The sequence below is a fragment of the Sparus aurata genome, chromosome 12 (genome assembly GCF_900880675.1).
Source record: "Sparus aurata chromosome 12, fSpaAur1.1, whole genome shotgun sequence".
NCBI classification, from domain to species: Eukaryota; Metazoa; Chordata; class Actinopteri; order Spariformes; family Sparidae; genus Sparus; species Sparus aurata.
Window position 1 is genome coordinate 29,273,839 of NC_044198.1, and position 11,723 is coordinate 29,285,561.

Genomic DNA, 11,723 nt, shown 5'->3' on the forward strand with positions numbered 1-11,723 from the left:
CTCCATGGGCACCCTGGCCACCCGGAGCATCCACAGGGTCATCAGGGGGCTGGACCGCCTGCTTCTCACCAGAGCCACGCCTTCTCTTACGGTTAGGGGTGCGTTCATGTTTGCGCTTCCGAGAGCGTGTCTTAGGAGCATGCACGCCCTCCTCACTGAACTGGGAAGGGTCAGGTTGCGCAGCCCCTGCACAAACAGACAGTTCCAGTCGTTTGGCCCTGCAAGCCCGTTCTTCCCTGGGCAGCTCGACTGCCGCTGCACAGGGGTTGGCAACATCCTCCAACACATGGGCAATGCCCAAACAGGAGGGGCACTCCCGATGGCCATCACGGGGGTCCATAACACCCAGGCAAAAGCGGCAGGCATGAGAGGCCATTCCTCTATGTAGCCAACAGCTACGAATAGCTGGTCAAAGGGAAACAAAAAACCAGGCTGCACACAACCAGTGAAAGAAAAACAACCCACCTACTGCAAAAAGCAGGGATTTAGGGCGAATGAAAAATTCTGCTACTGCAGCTTTAAGTTTGACAGAAAGAGACCCAAAAACGGGAGAAAATTAAACGAGCAGCCTACTGCGCACAGAGGCAAGGGGGCTGCCTATTAACTCAATTACCAATAAGCCGGTTGGGAAGAAAGCAACCCCACGACCAACTTAAGCTCACCAGCCCCACTCATTGTGCGCGAACGCACGAGGGGGGGGGGACACAAGCTCCCACCCACTGCGGACAGCGGGTTAAACGGGGAAATCAACACTAATACAAACAAAGGGGGAAGCGGCTTCTGAGCACGCTTAATTTGCTTGATAATTCGCACCTATGAAGGAGAAAACGCTGTGAAAACGAAACCACTTACCACAAGCTGCGGGTCTCTAATGACAATCACCTGAAACAAAGAGAGAGGTTAAACGCTCTGCTTCACGTGGCGTAACCTCCGTCATGTTTACAATTCATCAAATGCGCCAAGGAAACAATCCACCTACAATCCTCAGGGGCGCAAGGCACCTGCACTGCAGTGACGGATTGCTAATTGTGGAGTCCAAAAAAAAACGCTACTTACCTGCGGTCTCGGATGAGGCGAGTGAGGCAAAGAGGGAGAGGCGTGCTCACCTGGATGCTTTTGTAGGCGGCGAGTCAAGCCTCCTTAAGGTCAGTCACATGACTTTGTTGTTATATGGTCTCGAGGATAGGGAGATGATGGTATCATTCAAGGTGAAGACCGTGGTGACGGTCTGAGTGAGGTCGAAATAGATCAGTATATTGTTGTCAGGCTGTCTCCTCAGCCTCTCTGTGTTCTGTCTGATGAGCCAGTAAATGACCTTGGACTGCCACCTAGTGGCCAGTCCGGGTGAGGGCAGCAAGGTATAAAAGGGAGGAGACTGTGAGCCCTGTAAGCTCACCTGTGCGTGTCCTCACCTGTGTGCATCTCCATCACCTTCTCCTTTGTCTCTGCTGGGTTGACGCTGCGTCTGTGCTGCCGAGTCTCTCCTTTGTTTGGATTATTTGTGGTTCTCTGAGTAAGTTTGCTTTGAACCATGTATTGTAATCATGTACCATCTTTATGTTGATTAGGTTGCTGCGGTCTGTTTAAAGTTTGATTATTGTTATTAGGAGGCAGATGGTTCTCCAGACAGAACCTTCAACATAATAAACGATGAGCTCCCTTGGTAAAGTGGAACGAGGTATGTGGAACTCAGATTTTCGTCTATTACTTTTATCCTTGTGATTTATTTTATCTTGAGGGATGCTGCCAACACTATTTTGATATGGTTGATCGAGTTTTAACAATGATTGTAAACATTTTCTAATAAATGTATCTTTAATTTTTCTATTGACTGGGGGTGATTACATTGAGGGTTTGGAAATTGTAAATGAAATGCTTCATTTATTTAATCTACTCTCTTTTTTTCTTTCTGTATTTCCTTTCCATATGTAGCACCGGTATTAAATCTGTGCTAACTGAGACCTAGGTTCTCAGGAGTAATAGAGAAGATGGATAAGGTAAGTAACAACTGAACACATAAATATCACAGTTATAGTGACTCAAAAATATCCCCAAATAAAATAGAGCTCTCGCTTTTTAAAAAAAAATAAAATTTGAAAATATAAAAAATTCTCTGGAAAAGAAATAATTGTCCCTGGATCCAGTTTCTTTCATTCAGTCCTTGTGGTACCGGTACTGTTCTTTGTGTTGTTGGTCTTGTGTTTCTACTGTACACTACCCGGGTAGGTATTAGTGTATGTGTTCATGTGCTTATCTGGGAAATCCTGTTGCGTTCCACGACGTTCTGACTGTGAGGACCCTGCAGTAGCTGGCCAGTCCACTAACAGAGTTCCTCAGAGTTCTCCTGGTGGCCTGGCTCGCCATCAATCTCAAACTTCTCTCAGCGGATCCAGGGTCACCAGAAACCAGTCTACACATATTGTGCAGAACAACAAATCAAATTACTTCATCATCTTCAATAAAAAATGATATCATCATAATATCAGATTCAATCAATCAAGATTTCTTCACTTAACTTTTTAACTTACAGAGTCCTGACTCCTTCACTCACCGGAGTTTCAAAGGTAAGTCAACAATTATCCTGATCCGTCAACGTAAGCGAACGTGCTCGCTGCACCTCCTCTCACACACGTTTCTCTCTTTTTAACAGTTTTCTCTGAGCTCTCGGTTTCACCAAACACATGTTGGGAACTCTCTGATTATTTCCTACTTGCGCTTTTCCGTCAGTCTAACGAGCGGGAGATCGGCCCTGACGTCAGTACAGGTGCCGACAGGTTCAAAACAAACAACTCGCGGGGAGTTAACCCTATAGTGACCAAACACGAGTTTTCACGGTGCTACAGCAGATAATAACATTTAAACACCCGTTTGAATCTCTCCACCTCATTCGTTGATGCCAAGGGTCCATTACACATATCAATAAAATAAACAATTATGTATACAAATAAAATGGCAAATTATAATGAATGCAATGAAACGCGTTATAAATGATTTATTAGCAGTTGTTTATTGAGAAGCTGAGTTGATGTGTATTAATACTTTATACATTTTAATAAATACTGTGTAGTTGGTTCATAAACATCATCTGGAGCCTTCAGAGAGTCGAGCTGATGATTTTAACTTTGTTTTATGAAGCGTTTGATTCTTAACAGTGAAATTATTGAACTAAATGTAATAAATACATTTACCATTTATCAATGACAGTCAGTATGAAGTGTTGACCATGACAAGAAGGTCTTTTTTTTTTAGCAAAGAAATAAGTTTAATAGATTTAAAGTCAACATTTATCTTTGTCTTGATCAGGCAGATCTGTGCCAGTCTGAAGCTGCAGAGGTTCTGAGTTTGGAGGTGATATCCAGCAGCTGGCTGATGTTGTCTGTCAGTCCTGCAGTGTTTCCTGTTTCAGCTCCCTCTGATTGTCTCTGCAGATCCTCACACACCTTCTTTATCTCTTCCAGCTCTCCTCAGTAACTCAACAATCTTCAGGAGTTCCTTCACTTTTCTCCCTCGTCCCTTCAGTCTTGTAAGTGAATTTATCTCTACTAGGGTCGACTGATGTGGTTGTTCAGGGCCAAAACTGATTATTAGACATCAAGCAGTCTGAAAACTGATGACTGGGACTGATTTTAATTTACAGTAAAAAAATCAAAACTTTGTGTCCAACAAATGAGTGATGAAATAAACCCAAGTATAATTGACTCCTGCTCTGTTCTTTAGTAAAATGTCATTAGTTGTGACATCAGTCAGAGAGGACGCTGCATCAAACTCTTCTATTAATCTTATCTACATCAGGCACAATAAACACTGAGTCACAACATAAATGAGGTTGAAGTCACATGTTCAATAACTGATATGATAAATTATGAGTCCTTACTGCACTGATGGCTGCTGTCATATTCAAGTGTTTCCTTCATACAGGCCAGAAGAAACAACACTTACAGATACAGAACAAAATCATGTTGTGAAAGCTGAAAAAAACAGTTCTTGTTTATTGCCGATGTGATTTATTACTGAAATATGACACAATATTCAGATTCTCAGTTAATCTTTATCATCTTATTACAAGCCAGAGCGGCATCATCATCACAGAGATATGAGTGAAGAGAAGCAGTCTCTCCTCAGTTCTTACAGCACTTTGAGATAACACACATTAACTGGAGCAACAACCAGTGTTGGGGAGTAACGAATTACATGTAACGACGTTACGTAATTTAATTACAAAATTTACGCAATTGTAATCCGTTACATTACTGGGAGAAAATATGTAATTAAATTACAGTTGCTTTTGGAAATTTCAATGATTACAACTTAAGTTACATTTGAAAAATCGCCGCAAAAGCTCGGATTTATCAAATAGTTTTTCGCCCCCCTGGATTCATGTTTGTTTTTAGTTATTTTCATATCAACATCCTCCTGCCAAAACTGACGCTTGTGATTGGCTCTCTCTGGTCATGTGCCATTCGACTCAACCGACAAACCGTACGGCGGCAGTCAGACTCAGCAGCAACAGTGTCGGCGGCGCACATGATGTTCCTGGGCTGGAAATACAAAAACACTTTATACAGACAGAAGCCAGGCTTCCCTGTATTACAAAGGTGGCTCTCTTTTAGCCCGACTACATCACCATGGTAACTTATGCTTAGCTCATAACCTGGTCCCGACCAGGTTCTGTTCAGAGTTTAATCATAAAATCGGCTATAAAAGCGCCGCTGTTTCACTATTTAACTCATTTACAGCTGACGTCACCTTTACTTTGAAAGTCCAGTGGAGCTGGATCAGAACATTTGTACGGAGGGAGAGATCGCGCTGACCCGCTGCTGTTTACTTTCTCTCTGAGCGTCTCTACAGATGTTCAGCTGAGGGGATACGCTGCTCAGCTGTTGATCCGACTCGCGTCAGGAGGTCATTTATTAGGCTATAGCCTGTTTACTTTTATATACAGTCAGTCACCACTGAAAGAAGTTGTGCGCTCGCAGCAGGACAGATAATTTAACTTAATGTGGCCATGAATAAATTAATTGTTTCGCCTGTTATGTGTTGCCCAAACGCAAATCTTGAGTAGGTCTACTCTGTTTTCTCACATTTAAAAAGGTCTTTGTACAGAGACAACATGAGATTTGCTTGTAGCTACAGCACCTAAAAACCCACTGTAACCTATTTTCATACGCACACCCAGCCTCGCTTTCAATAAAACACACACTGGCATTTTATTATTGTGATCAGTGAAATATTTGAAAACAATATAAAACACAGTTCAAAACAACAGTTGTTGCTCTAAAGCTTCATATTTAAAAGCAGCTCAATGTAGAGCTGTCAGAAATTAAAATCAGCCTCCTCTTGTCATATTTGCAGCAACACTGTTGCTTCAGGCTGTGATCAGGCTTTTTTGTATCGCTCATACTCTCTCCATTAAAACAACCTGCTCCTCTTGGCTGAAATCAGCCCGCTGTCGCTCCGTTTAGTGAGGAAGTGAGCCTCCTTCAGTACAGGCCGAAGGTCAGACTCATAATATATGGTTAAACCTTTGAACTGAAAGGTTTAACACACTATAGGTCTTAAAATGTGAAAATGGTTAACAGTTGAGAGATTTCATTCAAAATTAAGAAAAGTAATCATAATGTAATCAAATGTAATTAGTTACATTACTTTGAGAAAGTAATTGAAATAGTTACACTTCTATTACATTTTCAAGAGGGTAACTTGTAATTGTAACCAACTACATTTCCAAAGTAATCTTCCCAACACTGGCAACAACAGGATGCAAATGATTTCACTCCAGCTGTTACTGACCTTTCTTTACTTGGTGGTTACATGTTCTTGTCTAAAGACACTTTGTTCTTCTCTCATCCAAATGTGACAAAGTGTCAAACATCCAGCAGCTGCACCTTAAACTCCTCCACACATACATCCTGCTGTTATTAACACCGTCACAACACACAGGAAGAGGTTTAACCCCCTCCAGGCTAAACTCCTTTACAATGACTTTACTTCTATTTAGTTTCACAACAACTTATACAACATTATAATATCATGGTGGATATATAAGACACATCTATTCAGACCAGCAAGAGCATAAACATGTGAGCAAAAGCCTGATTATATTGGAGAGAAACATGATTATAACAGCAATGTCAGCACAAATAATGTGTGTTTCTACAACAGGATGTGACTTTGTGTTAAATGTGTGATATAGAGGAGGGAGCTGTTGTATTCAACATGAAACACCAGGGGGCGTCCTCACTCCATTTAATGCAGAGCTGTTAGCTGTGCTGATCACATTTCAATGTTCTGATGAAGTTATCACATCAACACTTTATACAAACACACTCAACAACATTTTGTCATGTTTCAACATTTATATCAACTTTGTGAAGATGTTTTCTACACTGTCTGCTCTCTGTCATCTTCTTCACTTACATTTTTTCTTTAGCAGTCACTGTTTGTCTGTAGCACATCGCTGCTCTGGTTCTGTCATCCACTCGTCTCTTCATCTCTTCCAGTTTCTGGATCTTCTCTTTGTCTCCTTTCTCCTTCATCTTCTCAATCAGGAAGTCCAAGTGGACCAGAGTGGACAGTGAATCAACTTTCAGAGCGATCTGCTGCAGTTTGGAAATATACTGGAAGGTCTCCTCCAACATCTGATCTCTCTCTTTCTGAAGTTCTTTCTTTTTCTTTGCAAGAATTTCCAAAAGGCTCAACTTGCTCTCATGTCCCTCCTTGTTCTTTTCATACTTCTCTTTCACATCTTGTAGGGTCTTTTCAACTTTTCTTGTCTTGGTCACATAGATCCAGCCTTCTTTCACGTGATCTGACACAGGACACTTATTGGTACATGAAGTGCAGCGGCCACCTTTCATCACCTCACAGTGCTTTGGATACCAGGCCTTTGTGCATCCAGGATGGTGACAGTTCTCCTCACAGACTGTACAGCACACAGCTCCTTCATAAAACCACAACCCCCAATATCCCTTATTAATAGTTTGTTTCTCTTTGTAGACCTCATCAACGTCTACAGTGAACTTCTCATTACTCTTCATCTCTTCTTCATGTTTCTTCAGAGCTTCCTGTGTCTGTTGGATTTCTGTCTGTTGGTCTTCAGTTAACTGAATCCTCTCTTTCAGGTTTTGGATGCAGGCTTTCAGTCTGATTCGTGAATTCAGAACTTCCACAGTTGTCTTCAGCTGTTGTGGTCTAGTTTTTTCCAGAAAGTCTGTGAACTTCTTCAGTCCTCCAGTTGTTTCTGTAAATGCTTGTTGAAGATATTCTTCTGTGTCCTCTGTCCTGTCTTGCTGGCAGTTATTAAACAGGAAGTGAAGAGGCTGATTCTTTTCATCTTTGGCACATTTAATGTTTGCAGCCTCGAGAGCTTTCAGAGCATTTTTATATGTCGGACCACTTGAGTGTGTGATGAGGGCGACGATGTTCTGCTCCATGTTTTTTCCAAACAGAGACACCACTGAATTAAAGATGTACATCAGTCGATCATCCAGTCGATTCTCACTGGCTTTCAGCACCAGACCCACTGCATTAATCTCATGAACTCCATCATCTGAGCGGAACCACTCTAATAATCTTTCACTGATGATGACATCATGTTCGGTCCCTCTGTTATATTCATATCCAGGAGTGTCGATGATGGTCAGAGAGTAGGGCAGAGTTTTACCTTCAAATCCAAAGATCTGGTACACAATCACATCTGATGTCTGACTCTCTGATTGGTTTCTCTTCTCCTCTACAATCTGAAACCAGACATCGTCCTCCCACTTCACTCCTATGGTGTAGTTGACCAGAGCGTTGATCAGAGCAGATTTTCCTGTTCCTGTTTCTCCCACAAGTAAGATGGTTTTGTTTGGATGGTTCACATCATTTTCACCAAGAGTCATTCTTCTTAGAGATCCAATCTCCTCTTTCTTTGGTCTCAGCTGGTAGACAGCAGGAGATCCTGAACGGACAAGAAGACTCTTCGAGATGATGTCCTCGTATTTCACTGAGCCTTTAGTTTTCCTGTAGAAGAAGGAGATCATTTACACATTTAATTTCATGTACAGACTTTAGCCTCCCCTCCTTGTATGTCTCAAATGTGTTATTTAATATTAATTGTAGAAAAAGCTAAATCAAATCAAATCAAATAAATCAGAAAACAACTAAACAACTTGTATTTACTGATTGGAACAGAACAAAATGTGACAGCTGTATATTAAAGTGTTCTGGTGTTGTAATGGACCTCTTCTGATTTTGAGAAGGTATTAAAACCACTCTGAAGTCAAACACATGTAATTCAAAGTGATTTACAGAATGTATGAAACAATAAACAGGGTTTACATCTTTAAACACTTCAATCAAATCACAACATTAGAAACTATTTGAAAATCGGTTTGAATTCAGTTTAAAGGTTGGCTGTGATACTCACCCTGTTGCCATGGTGACGTCTGGTGTTGGTGTCTGAAGAAACAAAATCAGAACCAGAACTACATTTAATTCATCTGTAATGAAGGAAACTAACACAATGACATGATTCAACACAATTACAATCAAATGTCCAACAGTCTTTAAAAAGCACTTTCCTGACAGCAGACTGAATCATCGACCTGCTTCATCATGTAAATGAGCTGATGACAGATGATATTCTACTTTATTTATGACAAACTGACACTTTCTTCTTTTAAATGAACAAACAGGATCAATAAATAATGTGTCCGTCTTCATTCACTACCACACAAAGTCTTTCTGAAATAAGCTCCATGAGGGAAACTGAAGCATGACTTCAGCTCTCTACAGTCAGTTCACCATTTGGTGTTCTGATCCAGATCAGAGTAGCTGAGACACTGAGGCTGTCGCTGATGCTGCTGTTTCATTGGTCCTCATAGTCCTGGAATACTGTGCTGTGATTGGCTGTGACTGGCAGCACCCTCAATTATCAATAAAATAGAAACTGAATTTGAAGGTTTATAAACTAAAGTTAATACAAAAGTGAATAAATACAGAAGAAAATATAATATAAAAATCAATTTTGTTACATTTTGTAAATTAATTAATGTCTGCATTTAGTCTTCATATAAATTTTGTATTTAATTACGTATTTATATATCTATTGAGCCATTTATTTATGTATGTATTCATTTTGGATGTTAACAGTTTCATGTACTACAAACACACAGAATGTATCAGTCAGTTCAGATCCATTAAACTGAACTGGTTTTGACTAAAGTTGGTTTCTCACCTCTGTTGTATATTCAGGAGGTGGATCAGTGAATAAAGGTGGATATTCCATGCTGTTCCTTTTTTGTTTCGTTGATTCCATTTTCAGGAAGTTTCCCTCAAACTAAATGTTTGTTCTCCTTTTCTGTGCAGAGTCGGTGGAACAAGCTGTACAGTCTGTTGTCCATCAGGGAGTTTCTGTGGAGACATCAGTTTATTTTTGATTATTATTGATCTGCTGTGGTCTGCTGTCTTTCTCAGACCACCGTGTACATGAGGGCGTGTTTTGGAGGTTTCCTCTTGGCGAGCACTTCTTCTTTACATCTGATATCTGGTTCTGCTATAAAACTATATGTGAGCACTGAGGTCTTTTATTTATTTAGTTTTTTATCTATTTAACGTTTATTTGACCAGGAAAGTCCCATTGAGATTAATAACCTCTTTTTCAAGGGAGTCCTGGCCAAGAGGCAGCACAGTTGCACTCACAACATACAGACAGCAAGTAGGATTGCAAAAAACTATTAGCAATTAACATTATAGAAAGCAGTTACAAGTGAATTAGAATGATAAAAAACAGTTACAAGTAAAGAAGGTCGTCTCAAGTGCTCTCAGCCTGAGTTTAAAAGCATTCAAAGAAATCAGTTCAGTTATTTTCCAGTCTTTTTGCAGCATGTTCCATGTAGAAGGAGCAGAGGAGACTAAAGTCCTCTTTCCCAGTTCTACACGGGCAAATTGAACAGACAGCAACAACTGATCATTTGAAGGCAAACTGTAAGAACCAGCAGTCCTCCATGTGATTAGGTAACAGATGTAGGAGGGCAGTAGCCCAAGCATGGCCTTGTAAATAAAAGTGCACCAGTGTCCCAACCTCCAAGTGGACAGAGAAGGCCATCCCACTCGAGAATACAGTTCACAACGATGGGTCAGGGCTCCACAGTTAGCAATAAACCTCAGAGAAGCAACACATTATTTCCCTAATCATAAGTGTACATAATGAACAGGAGGGGTTCTAATATTGAACCCTGTAGCACCCCCTTGTGGACACAGACCTTCATATTTAGTACACTGAGTCCGGTCACTCAAATGATTTGTGAACCAGGAAACTACATGATCTGACAAACCCAAACAAAGAAGCCTATGCTTTAAAACAGCATGGTCCACAGTGTCAAAAGCTTTTGACAGATCAATAAAAAGTGAAGGACCCACTGATGACAGAGGCTGCCATGCAAGGCCAACTGTTCATCAGGAGCAATTTGGGGTTCAGCATCTTGCTCAAAAACATTTTGACATGCAGCTAGGGGGAGCTGGGATTCAAACCAGGGACCTTCCGATCACTAGGCGACCCGCTCTACCCACTGAGCCACAGCCACACATTAAGAGACAACAAAAGCTGACACACAAATGGATGCTTTGCTACAAAATCAGCTGCTATTTTTTAAAAGTAGGGCTCTATCAAGTCAGGTCCAGTGGGCTTTCTGTGATCTTATGTTTTGCTGCACAGCAAAAGGTACAAAATTAACGGATTCTCCTGAAAACCTTGCGGGAGTCTGCACAGGGAGTCACAGGGGCAGCTCCTGTAGTGTCAAACAAAGAACCAGATGATACAAAATGCTTGTTAAAGCAATTTAGGGCCTCAGTTCTTTCGTAGACTTGGACCGAGTCTTTGAGAAGAAATGCCGGGAGAGCCTGAGGACTTTTAATTACAGATAAAGACTTTATCACTTTCCAAAATTTCTGTGGATTATTGAGGTTCTGAGTTGTGACAGATAAGTAATATTCTGATTTAGCATTTTTTTCTTAACGTGTGAAGAACTTTAAATGCAGAAGAAAGAGATTCTAAATTTGTCTCCTCTTCACATATAAAACATTCACTCTATAGACTTTTTCTCACTTTTAAAACTTTTCTTCAATCAGTGGTTATTTGTTCATATATTAATATAAGTTATGTCAAGTGACTGTTTCGTTTGAAGCATTTGAGTAGTCTAAAATCCTGCACATTTTCAATTATCGTTGTTTCTACCTAAACTTGTTTAACTTGTACATATTGAATTGTTCCTACCTGCTGTAGCTTCAGAGAGCTGTCTGATAATCAGGAAGCAGTGAGAGCAGACAGCGTCTTTATACCAGCATGAAGGGTGGATCCTCTGTGGTCATGTGATTTCACAGAAACAGCCTCAGATACAGGAAACGTCCTGTGCAGAGACTGCAGTGAGTTAAGTTTCTCTGTGCTGTGTGAGACTACATGAACATCACTTTTTCTTTAACATGTGATTATATTACAACCTGCAAATCCAGTTAAAGCTCCTTCATAATTTAGCCACAACGCCCACCACCTCCTCCCAGCACTGATAGTTTGTTTCTCTTTGTAGAACTCATCAACGTCTAAATTGAACTTCTCATTATTCTTCATCTCTTGTTCATGTTTCATCAGAGCTTCCTGGGTCTGTTGGATTTCTCTCAGTTAACTGAATCCTCTCTTTCAGAAAGTCTGTGAACTTCTTCAGTCCTCCAGTTGTTTTTGTAAA

At 40.7% G+C, this 11,723-nt stretch overlaps 1 protein-coding gene across 1 annotated transcript; it reads right to left on the minus strand.

The window, feature by feature from the left end:
- Nucleotides 1–5,780: 5,780 nt before the first annotated feature.
- Nucleotides 5,781–11,305, minus strand: LOC115592673 (uncharacterized). Its single transcript, XM_030435710.1, has 4 exons — nt 11,258–11,305; nt 9,221–9,396; nt 8,411–8,442; nt 5,781–8,004 (listed from the first exon to the last, which is right to left on the minus strand). The coding sequence occupies exons 2-4, from the start codon at nt 9,299–9,301 to the stop codon at nt 6,414–6,416; spliced, it is 1,704 nt and encodes a 567-aa protein (XP_030291570.1). The 5' UTR covers nt 9,302–9,396; nt 11,258–11,305; the 3' UTR covers nt 5,781–6,413.
- Nucleotides 11,306–11,723: the final 418 nt, after the last annotated feature.

Coding starts and splice junctions, on each gene's coding strand:
- LOC115592673 (XM_030435710.1), bottom strand. CDS start 9,301: ATGGAATCAACGAAACAAAAAAGGAACAGCATGGAATATCCACCTTTA. Junction 8,443..9,220: donor CTCCTGAATATACAACAGAG/GTGAGAAACCAA, acceptor TTGTTTCTTCAG/ACACCAACACCAGACGTCAC. Junction 8,005..8,410: donor GACGTCACCATGGCAACAGG/GTGAGTATCACA, acceptor CTTCTTCTACAG/GAAAACTAAAGGCTCAGTGA.